We start from the raw sequence: 16960 nt of genomic DNA on the forward strand, positions 1-16960 counted from the left end.
TCATGTCCGTTAACGAAAAGGACATGTCGTTCATAACATATTTTTTTGGCGCACCTTTTGATCTCTCAGGCTTTAGCTATTCTGCAGTAATGAGTTATTATAAGAATATTCTTAAAAAAGTGAAAAAAAAAGCAGTAAATAAAACGCATTTTCATAACAATTACCGTTTTTAAGTGCAACCATAGGAAAGTAAACTATTAGAATCAGAGTTAGTTTTGTAGTGACGTATGCAATATGCTCGCAAAATATACTTGGGGTAATTATGGTCATGTTCATTTCACCGATTTGAGTTTAAAATTTAAATTTTATTACAGTAAAAAACTTTCAGAAACAATCACATCTAACTTTTTTGCTACAGTAAAAAACTCACATAAAGTCACATCTCAACTCGAATTAAAAACTCAAATCAGCGAACTAAACGAGCTCTATACGTGTACCTCATAGTTTCAACCTTTTTTTTCCAATTTATCCTTCTATTCTTTAAACTTACACTATGTTTGGTACGAGGGAAAGAAAAAAGAATGGAAAAAAAAAACACATAAAAAAAATGTGAAAGAAATGAATGAAGTTGATTTTTCTTTATAGTGTTTGGTATAATGAGAAGAAAAAAAAAACATATAATAGCCTAAATGACCATTTTATCAATTGTTTAATATTAATTTAAATTTTAAAATAAGAACACAAAAATAAATTTAACCATCAATAAGTGAATTTGAATTTTCCTTCTAATGTTGAAGAGATAAAAAATAATAACCCCACCATAATTTTTTTCCATCATATTTTCCTTTCTCTCCTCTCTTCCTTCTTACCAAACAACCAACTCTATCACTTTCCATCTAATAATCCTTCCTTCCACTTTTCCATCATACCAAACACACTCTTAGTAAAGCTATCTTCTAAATTTAAGAAGTATGCTTTTAATTTCATCCCCAGTTATATTTTTGGGCCAATAAACGAATCGAAACGACCAAAAAAAAAAAAAAAAAAATGCCACAAGAGAGGTCAGAGGACGCTGGATGGAAGGTAGCTTGCTCAAAGAAAATTATTATCAATCAATAGAGATAAATAAAATTCAATAAACTTAATCTCGATATCGGCAATCTAACCATTCACCATATGCTGGAGAGATCAAAGGTCAAACTCTTCCAAGATATAGTAAGAAAAATACTCAAACTTACACTTGAATACCTTGAACTTTGCTTGCTGCCACCAAACAAAAAAGTTGATTATTCTCAAAAAATCAATAAATTTTGGTTGTGAGCAAAGGTGACATTGATGCCAAACTATTTTTAGCAAAGGCCTTGCCCGTTGATACATTATCCTCAAAAACAACAAAAAAGAGATGCAACCTAACAAAGGCTCTAAGCAGCCAACGGAGTGGAAGCAGTAACTTCTGCAGGCTCCATGGACGAGAAGAGATTCAATACATCGGGATGGTTGCGGATGAAACCGGGGCATTTAGAAAGGAAATTTTGAGCTTCATCACGCCTTCCGGCCTTAAAATAGGCTTCAAACACACGGAGAAACACAGAGGTAGAATGAAACCTCTTCGTAGTCGCCTTCAGAAACTCTATAGCATCATCCCCTGATCCAGACTTTGAGACATACGCAACGAATGGATCGGTAAAAGGTGGGAACCCGTGACCTTTCATCAACCCCAACACCTTCAAAGCATCACTAAATCCACCCTGAGCCAATAAATTAGTTATCAACATCTGGTATGTCGTATGCCATGGCTTGACCTGTGTTTCACTGACAAGATTATGAAGCATCTTCCAAGCATCCACTGCCTTGTTCCTTTTGCAATACGTATCCACTATAGAATCTAAAGGAGAATAGACAGAATCAACACCCTCGCTTTCAACCATCTTTCGGAGATGATCATAAGCTTCATTGAAATATCCAACTCTACAAAGTCCCATAATTAGAGTTTTCCTTGTCTTCTGACCAGAGGTATACCTAGGTACTTCCTCTTTATCCACAAACTTAATTGCTTGATCCTTTTTGCCCGCATTATTAAGCAGGAATACAATTTTACTACGCAGATTATCGCTAGCAACATATCCAACTTCCTCCATCGCTTCCAAAACCTTAGTGCACTCTCCAACTCTACCAACACTTGTTAGAGACTTGAGAACTGCACTGAGAGTAGAATCTGTCAACACATTCCCACCGTAAGTATAAATCTTCACAGCCCTTGAAAACAGACCCATATCCAACTTCTTGGCCGTGACTATTCTCTTCAACATAAAGGTCCCACAATTTTCCAAAGGCTTATTGGAACCCGACATTGCAAACTCATACAAGTTAACAGCTTCTTCAATCATTCTTCTCTTACAAAACCGTCCAAGAACAACATGGAAAGTCTCTCCCTCCATTTCAAACTGAGAACTCTTCATCTCTTCAACTATTTTCTGAAACCTATCAATACAATCTTCCCTTCCCAGTACCTTTGCGACCGCATTATATGTCTGCTGATCATGCTTGAACAACCCGCTCTCTTCGAGCCACCGAAATAGTATAAGCGCCTTCATCGGATCCAAAGCCAGACTTTCCAATATCATTTTAACCATATCACTAGAAAACGTGACATTCAAATCCCTTAATTGTTTCTCCACGTTATCCCCCCAAACCTCATTTCTGATAATCCTACAAACCATAGAAGAAATCTTCTTCTCCGAATTGTTGATCGACCCCGAATCAAAAACCGCATTCAACCTCTCAACATCTCCATCCAATCCCTCCTCCTCAAACTTCTCCAAAACATTATCACGAACGCCCTTGGAAATAAGATATCCCTTTTTCTTCATACCCTCCAATAAAACCCAGAACTCGTTAGCAAACCCATTGACACCCAAAATTCTCAGCATCAAATTATAAGACTTTGAGCTCAATCTCTTCTCTTCATTTTCCAAAACCCAAGAAAAGAACCTCCTCGCAACATCAGGAGAAGATTCGAGTTTTCCCAAAACCCCTAATATCAAATCATGGCTTATCACAATCCCGTTCGACTCCAAATCTTTCTTAATCTCCTCCGAATTGTTCGATTTGGACAAAATGTCGGATACAATAACAGCTTGATCAGAATCTCTACTTTCAAGTTCCGGCTCGGATGAGAATTTCTGGAATCTCTGGATCCCAGGGTTTATGTGATCAATCGCGAAAATGGATTGAGAAGGAGAAAGCGTACCAAGAGGCGAGCGAGAGTGAAGGAGTGAAGTGAGAGACCGAAGCGAGTTGAGGTTGGGCTGCGATGGCAACTCGGAGAGAGAGGGGTGTACGGACGCGCGAACCAAAGGGCCGAGGCGAGCTCGGAGACGAAGCAGACGCCATGGATTTGAAAGTCTCATTGTTAGGGTTGGAGATACAGAGAAGTTTTGGGCTGTCGAGCTCAGTGTGCAACAGAGAGAGAGAGAGAGCGCGCGCGCTAGCGAGCTAGGGTTTTAGAGAGGGGAGAATCGAGTTTTGACTGAACGAGCATTGAAAAACGACATCAAAAGAATAAACGACAAAAACAGAAGAACGACAGATGTGGAAAATTTATATCTGACCAAAAAAAACATCGGTCATGTTTAGAGTTGGCTTTATTTTTATTTTTTACGTTTTTCATTTTTCAAGAAAGAAAAAATAAAAATATGAGAGAAATGATGTTTGACATAATTAAAGAGAAAAAAAGAAATAAAAATAATTTTTTAGTTTACTGTAAAATGGAAGAGAAATGAAAAATGACTTTTAGTCGTTTTTCATTTTTTATTTTTATTTTCTCCTCTCTCGAGTACAGAGAGAGATAAAAACATTAATAGATTTTTTTATACTGAAAAAAATATATTGATAAAACTACCAAACGCATTTTTAAAAATGATTTCTGTCTGAGATTGAAAACATTTTCATTTCTATTTCCATACAAAAAATAAAATCATTTTAGAACGAATTTCAAACGTACCCATCATGTTTCATGACATTAAACGAAATGATATAAATCAATCACGTAGTAAAAATGACACCAATTTGATCAACAACAATATTATTAAATGATAACCGGCGAAAGAAGACTAAAACGATAACAGGATACTATAGGGTTGTTCAGAAAAAAATAACTCAAGTTACAATTTTATTTAAGTTCACGTTCTTTTAAGTTCAAATTTTATTCAATTTTATTCAATTTTATTCAAGTTACAACTAGTTATAACTCAAATTTAACTCAAAAACTACAATCACACTCAAAAACTCAAGTTATATATTACTGACTAACAAAAGGCAAGAGAAACGACACCAAAAGTGAAAAAAAGAACTTAAACGACATAAATAATGGAAAGGACATCATACAGAAAAACTACATCATAAGGGAAAACGACAATAACTGGCAAACGACACCAATGAAAAAATCACATAAATCGGGAAAACGACGACAATAGAACATCGTCATCGAACTAGAAACATCAAATAGAAAAGGGACATCATACCAAAAATTTGTAACAATCATGTAAAACAATATCAACTTGAAGAACAACAATAACATGAAAACGATAAAAATAAAAATAAAAATAAAAATAAAAATAGAAACAAAATAAAGAGGAAAAAGTGGAAAACGACCAGATCATAATGTAGATGTGGATTGGAAAATATATTCCCTGATATTCAAATAAAGAAACAGTAGCAAGTTAGCTAGTAGCTTCTGAGGAAGAGCTTACACACCAAACGCTAAGGTCTCATTTCATTCATAGATTTAAATCAGGTAGTTTGAATCAAAATTCAAATTTTATAAATAAATGAAAACACTATAACAGAAATATTTGAACCAATTGAACCGAAATTTACTCGGTTACCAAACAAGCACTAAACCATCCTTTCAGTATTAAGATATGATAATAGTTCAAACGAAAAGTCCATTTGTAATGGTGTAACATTGGTTTTCTTGTGGTCCTTTCAGTATTAAGATGTGATAGAAGGTCAAACCAAAAGTACATTTGGAATGGCATAACATTGGTTTTCTTTTGAGGTGTGCTTTGTCATGGATAGGTATTTACTCCATGTAAAGTAACACGTGGATTTAACTCTTTTTTCTGAAGCTTTTTATGCATGTAATATGTAACTGAAGATAATTGTCCAAGCTAGAATGACGGTAACAGTAGGCTAATCACGAAAGTTTAAGTTATTAAGAGATATCACGTGTGAACTGAGAATTGATAATCGTGTATAGTCAGACAATTAATAATCGTGTGAATAAATTAATTAAAAAGCTCTAACACAGTAAATATTTGATAATGAACCTAAAATATATTAAATACTCAACACGTAATAATAATCAATCTTAAAAATTTAAGGTATTAAGAAGTGGGAACAATAATTTTATACGACATTCAAGTTTTTAAGGTTTGATTAAGATGCTGAACATACCCAAAGTTACCAACAAAAGATCAGCTGACCTGGAAGCAGCAAAGATAATCTCAAGTCTAAAGCATTGCAAATACAGGCCACGTATAAGCTTTACTTTCGAAGAGTTTCTCTTATATATTCAGGTCGTTTGATCTGTCAACGAGGGGGCAAAAAAAAAAGGTTTGATCTGTGAGATCTCAGCATCTGGAGTGGAACTTTAAAATCCTTTTCCTTCTCTCTCTCTCTCTCTCTCTCTCTCTCTCTCTCTCTCTCTCTCTCTCTCTCTCTCTTTGTTTTTTGGTTCCCCATTTCTTTCTCATTTTTATCTGCAAAGATTTTGTTTGCTTTATTTTTCCTCTATGATGCGAATTGGTTTCGATAACTATTCAGAAAAATTCAATTTTTATTTGCAATTAAAAATCAGAAGAAATCTACAACATACGAGAGCTCCAACTAAAGAAGAGCTCCCTTTTTTTTTTGAACCAAACACAGAAACAAGCAAATCAAGAACAACAATGCCTAAAGCAAAACGGGATGAAAAATCTCTCCATTCAAGCTCATTTGTTGATGCCAGTTGCATTCTTGACAGCCTCAGTAGCTCCCTGGGCCTTAGCCTTCATCTGCTGACCGGCCTACAAAAATAAACAAAACATTTTCAAAACATTGCCACCAATGCAAAGTAAGGCATAAGCAATAAAGTACTTCTATTACTGTCCACTCCCACATAACATATAAAAATGAAAACCGTAACATGAAATTTATCCAATGTCAATAGTCACATTGATGTTGGAAGAGGATTAATAATAAAGTGATGATTTTACCTCTTGTACTGACTCCTTGGCCGATTGAGCTGTGTTGCTAGCCTTGTCCAAAATGTTGCTAGCCTTTTCCTGAATCAAACACACATTATATCAACCAAATTAATACAAATTCACATCACTAAATTGGCCTTAAACAATTATATATGCCAAAGTACTATTCTGCATCTTGAATTTGAAATAAAGAAAATAGAGTGATTTAAGCTGACATTAGCTTGACCCTTGGCCTCCCCAGCGTGGTAGCTTATCTTCTCAGAACTGTCTGCCATTTTAGCTTAGTTTCTTGGGAAATTGGAAAAACACAAATTTTGATTGTTGGTTTGTGGAGATTAAAAAAGAACAGAATGCTTTGGATGATTTGGCCAGTTAGAGTTGGAAGGGTTATATAGTGTTTAGAACCAACCTTAAGCTTACACGTGTACTGCCACGTGGAGAGAGCAACTTGAAACGTGTCATGACAGGTTTGTCTAGAGACAGAAACGTGTCACCACCATGGTGTTGATGTATGTGTTTTGGATGCGTTTTGACTGGGGAGGCTTGCAAATTTTTCTCACCATCCCATATTCAGCGGTAACAGATTACTATTTTGAGGTCTTCTTTGACAGATTCCATTGTATGGATTAACATTGATGATGCATGGATGTGATCCTAGTGAGCACAACATTCAGAGAAAAAAAAAGGAAAATCTTTTGCATATTTGCCCGTTTATGCTCCTATTTTGAGATTTGGATCTATTTCTCTCTCTCTGTTTTTTTTTTTCCGAGGACCTTGTGTATTCTTTTCTAATGAAATGAATGACAAAGTAAATAAAATTTAATGAATTACAGTTTTGACAAGATAAAATATTTTTTTGCATTGTGTGTAAAATGGATCCAAAATGATTGTGCATAGACAGAAGGATTATGGCTACCGTATATCTTTGATATATATTTCCCATGAGTTTGGACATCAGAAAACTCTGCTTTTTTCTTGTTTACCCTGAAAAGTAAAACATACCAAGCTGAAGATTAATGAGAGGAAGGAAAAAAAAAAAAAAAAAGAGAGTAGTTGGTTACAAAAGTTGTTATAATTTGCACTTTCATTAGATATCACCTCCATAATAACAGTTCGCAACAATAAACTTGTTTCTTCTTTTTTAATCTTTTTGGTAGCTATGGAGAACAAAATCCTCCAGCCAAAAACCTTGGTTCCACTACTCCCACCTTACGAGATAAAAACAAAAGAAACATAATGGAGAGAAGATGGATCTCTGATTTAGCAATTAAACCTCAATCACTCTTCCATAAAGGTCTTAAGAAGATGCTTTCATATGCTTAATGATTTAGAGTATCCACACCCATAAGCATGTGAAACCTTCAACACGTGAAAGCAGACTTTGGTAAATTTTTTTTTTTTCTTGGGTGACTCTTAGGGCATAGGAAACACTGATTTTGCAACACCTAACATGTTTATTCCCTATGAGTTCTGCATTTCCTTGAGAAGACTTCTTGACATTAAACGTCTTTCAACCATATGGTCCCAAAACATGCGCATGATGTTATCATCAGTAGCATAAGAATCATTGAAGCTTCTATAAATCTTGCGTGTTATCATCAACCTCCTCTTATACATTTCATCCAACATCGCCTCGGCATCTCCTAACTTCCCTGCCTTCATGTAGGCGTAAGCGAGACTGGCGTATACGATGCAGTCTCCTGATAAATTCTTCCCTTGCATAAAAGTGAATACCCTTTCAGCACTATCAAGTCTTTCCCTTTTACAAAACCTCCTTATTAATGCTCGGTAGAGCGACAAATCGACGCAAAGACCTCTTTTCACGAATTCATCTGGGAGTCTTGTAATTGAATCTTCATTCTGTTGGTTGCAGAAACCATCCACAATCCATGAATAGGTACAATAACTAGGAGAGAATCCGGCATCAAGCATAGAAAACAAAAGTTCTTTAGCATTTTCCATATCCTGCGCTTTGCAGAATCCGTGAATCAACGCCTTGTACGTGAAGCTATCGAGCTTTAATCCAGCTTCTAGCATCCTATCCTTCACCCTCAATGCAGACCTCATATCTCCAATCTTGCAATAGGCATTTATCAAGGTATTACATGTTATATTGTCAGGCTCAACTTTCCTCTCATTCATCTCAACCAAAAGCTTATTTCCTTCTCTTATCCTTCCTTCTTTGCACAACATGCGGAGAATCGAGTTATAAGCAACAACCCCAGGGTACAACCCCTTGGCCTTCATCACCTCAAGTAATCTCAAACTTTCTTCAAGGTCATTCACTCTACAATACCCGTCTATCAACGTGGTGTACGTTACATGATTCGGATTAGCACCTTTGATTTCCCTGAAAAGCTTCACAGCTTCTCTCGTCCTACCTTCTCTACAAAATCCATAAATAAGCGAATTATAAGTCACAATGTCAGGACTAACTCCCGCACTTTCCATTCTATGTTGAACAGACAAAGCCTCGTAGTGCATACTTCTTTTGCAGTACAACGATATCAGTGTGTTATACGTAACAAGATCAGGAAAAACACACTTCAACTCCATCTCACTCACTAAACTCTCCGCCTTCTCAACGTCCCCAGAATTGCAACAAGCATGAATCAACACATTATACACGTGAATATTCGGCACTACGCCAACTCGAATCATCTTCTTGTACACCTTCCATACCATATCAGTCAACCTATCCTTCACCAAAGAATTGAGAAGCACAGTACAAGCATGCAAATGTGGCTTAAGTCCACGTACTCTCATGTGGTCGAAAACCTGAATTGCGTCTTGGGTCATCTTCGAATTGGCGTAGAATATCACAAGCCAACTCAAAACATGAGAATTCACATCCCGGTCATTATGGGTCGTGACCAAAGCATTCAAAACCGACGGCGAAGAAATGAAATCTCTGTGGGAAATTCTCGCGAGCAGTTGTTGGGCAGGTCTGAAATGTCTGTATTTAGTGAGGATATGAATCATGGTCCATGTGCACTGCAAGGAGTGCTTGTAATTAAAATTGGTCCCTAACTCTAGCCAGTTGAAGAAAGCCCAAGAAGGTGAAGGGCCATAGCCATGGAGAGAAAGTTGCTGAAGCACCTGGTGAATGGTCGTTGAAGAGAGACAAACTCCAACCTTGGGATTGAAAAGGTTGCTCCATTGGCCTTTTATTACAACGGCACACACACTCTGAATGAATTGTGTTTCACCGGCCATTAACAGAAGAGAAACCCGCCAGAGAGTTGGAAAAGTTTGTGTCGAAATTGTTGGGTTAATGTTGTTTCCCCTCGGAGAAATTTAGCTAAATATCCTCCAATAAAGTTGTTTTAAGAAACATCCCATCTCATTTACACCCTTTTCTTCTTTTTCGTTTATTTATTAAAATACTAATTTGGAAACTGAAATTACTAATTTATCCTCATTTGTAATCAGATTTTAATCCAATTAGGTCAAAAAAAATCCCAACACCAAACAAGGAGAAGGACAATAATAACCATTCCTTCCTACCATATAAAACGATGTTGAGAAAAATTACAATTCATCTTTTTATTCATACTCGTTTTCTTTCCTATCATATCCATGTCTCTATCAAATCACCCGTTTGGTTGGAGGATTCATTCACTGATTCGAATCATGGTTCATGGTTCGCTACAATATTTTCTCTCACAAAAAATACACGTAAATCGAAAATATTTCTAATCTCATGGTTCTAATCCATGAACCAAACAAATGAAGTTAAGAAGGACTTTCATATGATAGAACGCTAAGGACAATAATCTTAATAGGAGGTAGAGGACAGCAGTTTAGAAACAACACTATAACGATGGAAAAAGAATTTAGATAAAATATCCAACACACCTCTTATATTTTGTCAAAATACCATTTTCACCACTCTTATTATACAAATGCCCAAAACACTCCCTATGTTTATGAAAATATACCCCTAAAGTAATTAAATTTCTGAGCATTTCATGAACATCCTTCTCAATTCTTATTAAATACTATTGAAAACATTATTAAACCTAAATGTTAAACAAAATAAATTTTGAAAAATAAAAAACTCTCAAAATATGTGAACTCTTTCTTTGATGGAAATATTTATTTGAACACCTTTAAAAAGTTTTTATCAAACTTTTTAGTTAAACCATATCTAAGATAACATTTAGTGCTTGTTCATTTGTATTTTTTGAGTTATGGTGACTTGAGTCATATCTTGATTTGAGTTAAGGTGTATTTGAGTATGGTTTGAGTTGGGACTCTAATTTGAGTTTGTGTTTGGATGTGCACATTTTGAATTATGGTTTGAATTGATAATCTATTTGAGTTTATTTTTGGGTGGGTTAAAATTTGAATTTGTATTTGGATAGTATTTTAATAAAAACTCAATAGTGATGGAAAATTTTAATAGGGTGTATGAGTGGAGTTTTATTCGTTTCTTCATTGTGAATGCATAGGAAAAAATCATCTCAATCGGAATTGAAACAAAAAAATTATGGCGTTTTTAAGAATAGTAAAAGATACAAGATGCATGACTAACATTAATTCAGGTTTTTTATTAATATTTTATTTAATAATTAAGGCATATAAAATATCAATTTTGTCCTTTTTAAAACCATGTGACACGTACATGTCTATTTTCGGCTATTTTTTACCGGTCGTTATCTAAATAGGGTTAATTGCAACAATTATATAAATTTGGAGGATTAATTTTTAAAATTGAAAGTTTAATGAGTAATTTGTTAAACCATACCAAGTTTGGAATGTGATAAAAACTAGAGCTGTTCATAAACCCGCAAAACCCGCAGGCCCAACCCACCCCACCCCAACCCAACCTGAAAAATGTAATTTCTAGTATTAAATTTTTTTTTGGCTCATTCAATGTCTGGCCCGAAGTTTTGGGGCGGGGTGTGGGTTGGGCCTATAATGGCCCGCACACCCCCACCCAACTTGCACTCTAACTTGCCTCATCTAATATATAACTCTAAGCATGCAACTCATTTATACTCTCTAGTTTCTTCATGTTGAATTAAGCCTATATGTTTACTTTATGTTAAGACTAATTTATGAGTGTAAACTAATTTATGTTTGCTTTATGTTTGATGTTAGATGTAAGGGTGAAATTCAGTTGGGTAGGGTAGGGTTTTAACAAAGAGTTGGGCTGGCCCGTAAGAATCAGGCTGAGACAAAAGTGGGCCGCTACAAGTTACTTGTCCCCTGAACCCGTACACCATCCGGTTACCTCAGGTAATCTCGGGTCAGCCGGGTTACTTCGGGTAAACCATCAGTTTCGGCAAAGTAACCTCCAAGAAATCAAACCACTCCCCGAGTGTCATCTTGTCCAAATCCATCCCTTTTTCCAACCTCAAATGAATTCTCTTTAGAACTAGAACCGAAAACCTCGCCATTTTTCTAGACCTCGCACAGCTCCTCCTCTTCCTCAACATTGATGTTCAAAACACCAACTTTCCTCGGGCGACCACGCCTCCGATTTCCGACCACCTCCGCGGAATTCTCCACCGCCAAGCCACAATTCTCTTCGCTCTCCTTCAAAACCCTACCTCTCCTTCAATCTCAGAGTTAGAATTCACTTCTAAACAAATTCAATGGCGTATTATAATATGGTGTAAAAGTACCTGCAGAGGTAGATTTTGAATTTTCCCCGCTTGATGAGTTTTTTCTTCTTGACCTGTTGGGCAAGAGTAAAAAATGGATATAATACAAGAAATTTGGTTAAACCATAGCAAAATATTAAGAGTAGTGTGGTCAAATCAACATAAAACCTTAAATACTAATAAACCCAAATGGCAAAACAACGCCAAGACTAATCACGAAGGAAGACAATATCATGGTCGGCCGGGTAGGGTTTAACAAGTCAAATAAAGTCCGGCCCGCGACCCTATCTGCACACTGTGGGTTGGGCTATTTTGAAATTGACAAAATTAATAAAAAAAAGAATATCCTATATTTTCGGGTTGGGTAGACCAGGTTAATCGGGTTCGGGGTGATTTCTTACACCCTTAGTTGGATGGACTACTTTGTTTCATGTTTGATGTTGGATTGAACTTTGAATTTCTATATGTTTGAATGTTAGAGTTATTATTTATATTTGATGATGAACTTTGAATGTTGGATTGAACTTTGAGTCTTTGATTATTTGAATGTTGAAACCAACCACCCAACCCACCCCGCACTGCCCCAACCCAACCCAAACATCATTAGGTTGTGAAATTTTTCTAACATTATTGGGACTAAATATGTGCAACTCATATCCTTTGGGACAGAGAAAGAAAAAATTCTACTCCACACTAACTCAACCTGTGAACGGCCCTAATAAAAACCCATATATTTTTGTTCAAACGACAATCTGAATAATAGTGAAATGTCAGAATTGCCCTTTATTTCATCTTCACTTTTCTCTTCGTTTTTTCCTGTTCTGCATACACAATCCACAGGCGACCGCGGGGCTTCTGAGTTCGCCGTTCCAAGCGCCGCAATCGAATTCATCAGGCAAAGCGAAAACCAAACGAAACCCACCGAGGGAGATGGGAAGGATGGATCTTCTCAAGAAGAAGCGAAAAAACAAGGAGCTACCTCCAATGAAAAATGACGGTTTGCCTCTTTAATGCCTTTTTTTTTTTTCCTGTTTCGGAAGTTTTATCAATGTGGTTTGATTCGAAATTTTTGGTTTCGTTAAGTTTTGGAGGAATTCTAGGAAATATTTTATGGGTTTTGCTTAGAACTCTTCGACAGTTTTTATTCTGTTATTTTCTACGTGTGTTTTGCTAGTTTGTGTTTTTGTGCTAGAGATGGTGAAATGAACCTGCTTCATTTAAAACATTAGGATAGTTTTTAGTATAAAGAGGTTTTATGTTATGCAAATAGATTTCATTATAGAGTTTTTGCAAATGCATCTTGTGAGCTTTTAAAGTTGTGACTTTGAGTATTGAGGCACAGATAAAATCATAAGTACTCATTAGCGAAAGATTTAGTGCTAGGAGGAATCAATCAAGAATGATATCTTGAAATATTAGAGATTAATAACCGATTAATGAATAATTTAATGCAATTATGCGCAAATTTGTTGAGAAGCATGTTAGCCCCTTAACCCTTTTTTGCTACTTGTAGATAGAAAGCTAAATAAAACGAAGGAGGTCGAAACTAAAAAGGACCAACTTGTAGAGAAGAAGAGAAAACGGAAGAAGGAACTGAGTGTTGGCATTGTCCATGGTGTTCAGATTCCTACTCAAGGTAAAAGCGATTTTCTAGTTGTTACATAGTTTGCTAGATGACTTTATGGTTGAAACAACCTCCTCTAATTTGTGTTGGCAGATAATGCAATTAGAACAGGCAAAAAGAAGAAAGGAGCAAAGTCACCGAGGAATAAAAGAGTGAAGAATGTGGAGAATGACAATAGTTTGGTGAGCAAGAGTAATCAAGCAGAAAACGAGACTGGTGATGGTTTCGACGCAGAAAATGGTAAAAAATAAAAATAAAAAAGTGAAAGTGCCTTGTTGCTATTCAAGCATGAAGAGTATCTAACCTTCCCTCTATTCGGCTTCATAAAATTATTTGTTGACTTTATACATTAAACCAAAGCCTCTTTGAAATTTAAGAAGAGATTACATACTTTGATTTGATGGTCCTTTTTTGTTCCAAGCGGTCTTAGAATCTTCTTTTAATTTGGTAGTCGTTATCTTGTAGGTAGGTCAAAGAAAGCTCGGAGAAAGGAAAAGGAGCAGAATTCTTTGATGGAATTGGAAAAGTTGCCAGAAAGAGGAGACGCTGATCAAACTGAGGTTTTCCATGTCTCTACAGCAGACGCGGACCCTTTGACAAGAAAGAAAGGTATGGTACTGGATAGCATATTTAACTGTGTTCACTCATCACAATCTAGTGTCGAAGAACACTCTCTTCTTTTGTCATTTATTAAACATGGATAAACAAATAATCACTTTCTACGTAGGCAAGTCAAAGGAAGTGAAGAAAAAGAAAAAGAAGGATCGCAATTCATCAAAAGTGGTGAAGTCACAGGAAACGGAAGGAGGAGCTGATGAGGATGATGTGTATGTTGTTTCTTCAGGGGATGAAGACTGCTCCAAAGGAATGAAAAGTATGAATTACTTAATTTGAAATACTCACTCTGAAGCCACAAAATCGTTTACTTGTGATGTTTAAACACTGTGCATTTAATTTTGGTAAAAGCGTGTAGAATGACGTCTTTCACTAAGGAAATCCAATATTTGGGATATCTAAATATTGGACTGAAGATAAAGTTACGAAGCTCGTTACGCTTGCACTTGTAACGGCAGTACAAATCTTCTGCTAGACTTGATAGCTCATCATGCTTTCTTTATGTGGCTCTGTGGCAAACCTACTTTTGTTTAACTGTTTCACTATTACCTCCTAGTTCTATTTTTCTCTATTATCTATTGCTGTTAATTATCACATTGACAGCAGCCCTCCTGAAATTAGAATGCGTTTTCATTATTTTCTATATTGGAATTAGGTAGTTTTTGCTTTAACAAATTGATGGAAACACTACATACTATATATCTATTGAGTCTTTAGTCATAATAATTTTGTCAATGCAGAATGGATCACAGAGTCCCATCAAAGTAGACCAGGGTTGACAATTCTGCAACAAAGAATAGATGAGTTCATTACTGCTCATGAAGAAAAGTTGGAACAGGTAAAACCTCTCCAATACTCGAGTCGTATTGAACTCTATTCCCCTTTTAACATTTTCCATTCTAGCAATGTTATACACAATTCTCTTGCTCAAAATTGAATAGAGTTCACATAATATTATGAAGATATTTGCATGTCTCCAAAACTAAATGCCTGTGAACTTTCTCTATTTTTGGCTTAGAACTTTATGACTTCTTGAATTTTACACGTGCAGGAGCGAAAAGAAAGAGAAGCTCGTGCTGCTGAAGGCGGATGGACGGTTGTTACACATCATAAAGGAAGGAAAAAGACGACTGATGCTGAAACCGGAATGACTGTAGGCTCTGTTGCGCAAGCTGTTGCGGAGGGCAACTTGGCAAAAAAGAAGTCCAAAGAAGTTGGTTTGGATTTCTACCGATTTCAAAGGAAAGAAGCCCAGAGGAACGGTATGATTAGTCTTTAGCATATCAAGTCCATGATCGTCCTCCACGACTTTGGCTTTTCCTATTAGTTTCCATCTTTTCATGTACTGATGAAGCAAAGATTCTTATTTGTTACAGAACTTATGATGCTCCAGAGCAAGTTTGAGCAGGACAAAAAGCGGATACAACAGCTCAGAGCTGCTAGGAAGTTCCGCCCTTACTGAATTCTAGTACTTTGTATGAAGGCTTGCCCGGAACTGAAGGATATTTTGTCGTCTAAAGTCTACCTGAATCTTTGCCGTGTTAAAACTTGGCTCCTAGCGTAACAATTTTGGTTCATTTTTGTGTTTATATTTTTGGATCTGCCACCTAGAGTATGTGACACTCTTTACTTATTTGAGGGACAGCTTTCATTAGGAAGACCAATATATTCATTAAAGTTGGCAATTTCTGCAAAACTACTTTTTCAAAGAATTACATGTAGGGCTGTTCATAAACCCGAACAACCCGCAAACTCAACCCACCCCGCCCTAACCCAAGCTGAAAAAAGCAACCCGCAGCATTATTTTAAAATTTGCGGCTCATTATACCTCTGGCCCGAAGTGTTTGGGGCGGATTGCGGGTTGGGCCCATAACAACCCGCAATCTCCAACCCAACCCGCACAACATACCCCCAAGCTTTTGGCCCAAGCCAAATTGCCCAAGTTCTACCTTAGGCTCGCTAACATTAAGGTTCACAATCTCATTCTCAGTCTCCCCTCCCGTGAACTCCCTCTTATTGCCTCTTCCTTTTCAGTTTTCCCTCTTCTTCCCCTCCCGTGAACCCCCTCTTATTGCCTCTTCCTTTTCAGTTTTCCCTCTTTTTCCCCTCCCGTGAACCCCCTCATAACTCTCTCCTCATTGCTCAGTCTTCTCGGCCGCTGTCTTGCCCACTTTCTCCGGTGCTCTCTCGCCGGACTGATAAGGATGGTTGCTATTTCTATTTAATGATGAAGTTTGAATATTATATTGAACTTTAAGTCTTTGATTTTTTGAATGTTGAAACTGACCACCCAACCCACCCCACACCGTCCCAACCCAACCCGAATATCATTGGGTTATGAAATTTTTCTAATGTCGTTGGGGCCAAATATGTGCAACCCACACCCTTTGGGGCGGAGAAAAAAAAGTCCTACCCCGCACCAACTCAACCCATGAACAGCCCTAATTACATGTTGAGAGAATTATTTCCTTATCGATTACCATCATACAAACATAAACCATTGAAAACTCATATGTATACATACATACATACTTATATATATATATATATATTTATATATAATGTCTGTGATTCTAACATGACTTGAGGTGTAGAACTCAGGCCCCGTTCACTCTGCTGATTCAAGTTTAGAATTTGAGTTGAGATGTAATTTTATGTGAGAGCTTTTTACTGTAGTAAAAAAGTTAGATGTGATTGTTTGTGAGAATTTTTTACTGTAAAAAAACTCAAATTCTAAACTCGAATCAGCGAAGTGAATATGGCCTCAATAAGTAAGGCTTTTTTTTTCTTCTTCAATCACATAATTCTCCTTTATTTTGGTCTGCTCATAAGATGGTACAATTGAAAGTCTTTCTTGTCAGATGATTGATGCCTGTCATAAAATGTCGTGTCCCAGTTGTATTAATATATCATGATGGAGC

At 36.5% G+C, this 16960-nt stretch overlaps 4 protein-coding genes across 4 annotated transcripts; 1 reads left to right on the forward strand and 3 right to left on the reverse strand.

Annotated features, from left to right (window-relative positions):
- Window positions 1-1188: 1188 nt before the first annotated feature.
- On the reverse strand, window positions 1189-3422 carry LOC21392992 (pentatricopeptide repeat-containing protein At3g02490, mitochondrial). The gene has a single exon (XM_010102599.2). The coding sequence runs from the start codon at window positions 3348-3350 to the stop codon at window positions 1362-1364; it is 1989 nt and encodes a 662-aa protein (XP_010100901.1). The 5' UTR covers window positions 3351-3422; the 3' UTR covers window positions 1189-1361.
- Window positions 3423-5845: 2423 nt separating this feature from the next.
- On the reverse strand, window positions 5846-6533 carry LOC21392993 (stress-induced protein KIN2). Its single transcript, XM_010102600.2, has 3 exons — window positions 6404-6533; window positions 6198-6266; window positions 5846-6008 (listed from the first exon to the last, which is right to left on the reverse strand). Exons 1-3 carry the CDS (start codon window positions 6461-6463, stop codon window positions 5934-5936), a joined length of 204 nt encoding a protein of 67 aa, XP_010100902.1. The 5' UTR covers window positions 6464-6533; the 3' UTR covers window positions 5846-5933.
- Window positions 6534-7447: 914 nt separating this feature from the next.
- On the reverse strand, window positions 7448-9488 carry LOC21392994 (pentatricopeptide repeat-containing protein At5g38730). The gene has a single exon (XM_010102601.2). The coding sequence runs from the start codon at window positions 9402-9404 to the stop codon at window positions 7650-7652; it is 1755 nt and encodes a 584-aa protein (XP_010100903.1). The 5' UTR covers window positions 9405-9488; the 3' UTR covers window positions 7448-7649.
- A 3115-nt stretch (window positions 9489-12603) lies between these two features.
- Window positions 12604-15725, forward strand: LOC21392995 (eukaryotic translation initiation factor 5B). Its single transcript, XM_010102602.2, has 8 exons — window positions 12604-12797; window positions 13314-13436; window positions 13518-13664; window positions 13890-14033; window positions 14152-14298; window positions 14780-14877; window positions 15091-15301; window positions 15416-15725. Exons 1-8 carry the CDS (start codon window positions 12731-12733, stop codon window positions 15499-15501), a joined length of 1023 nt encoding a protein of 340 aa, XP_010100904.1. The 5' UTR covers window positions 12604-12730; the 3' UTR covers window positions 15502-15725.
- Window positions 15726-16960: the final 1235 nt, after the last annotated feature.

The sequence above is a fragment of the Morus notabilis genome, unplaced genomic scaffold (assembly GCF_000414095.1).
Source record: "Morus notabilis unplaced genomic scaffold, ASM41409v2 Scaffold85, whole genome shotgun sequence".
NCBI lineage: Eukaryota > Viridiplantae > Streptophyta > Magnoliopsida > Rosales > Moraceae > Morus > Morus notabilis.

Bases quoted from the DNA above. Each gene is read 5' to 3' on its own strand.
- LOC21392992 (XM_010102599.2), bottom strand. From the start codon at position 3,350: ATGAGACTTTCAAATCCATGGCGTCTGCTTCGTCTCCGAGCTCGCCTC.
- LOC21392993 (XM_010102600.2), bottom strand. From the start codon at position 6,463: ATGGCAGACAGTTCTGAGAAGATAAGCTACCACGCTGGGGAGGCCAAG. The intron at 6,267-6,403 runs GTCAGCTTAAAT...TGTTTGATTCAG, and splicing joins AGGCCAAGGGTCAAGCTAAT to GAAAAGGCTAGCAACATTTT. The intron at 6,009-6,197 runs GTAAAATCATCA...TTATTTTTGTAG, and splicing joins CCAAGGAGTCAGTACAAGAG to GCCGGTCAGCAGATGAAGGC.
- LOC21392994 (XM_010102601.2), bottom strand. From the start codon at position 9,404: ATGGCCGGTGAAACACAATTCATTCAGAGTGTGTGTGCCGTTGTAATA.
- LOC21392995 (XM_010102602.2), top strand. From the start codon at position 12,731: ATGGGAAGGATGGATCTTCTCAAGAAGAAGCGAAAAAACAAGGAGCTA. The intron at 14,034-14,151 runs GTATGGTACTGG...CTTTCTACGTAG, and splicing joins CCCTTTGACAAGAAAGAAAG to GCAAGTCAAAGGAAGTGAAG. The intron at 14,299-14,779 runs GTATGAATTACT...TTGTCAATGCAG, and splicing joins CTGCTCCAAAGGAATGAAAA to AATGGATCACAGAGTCCCAT.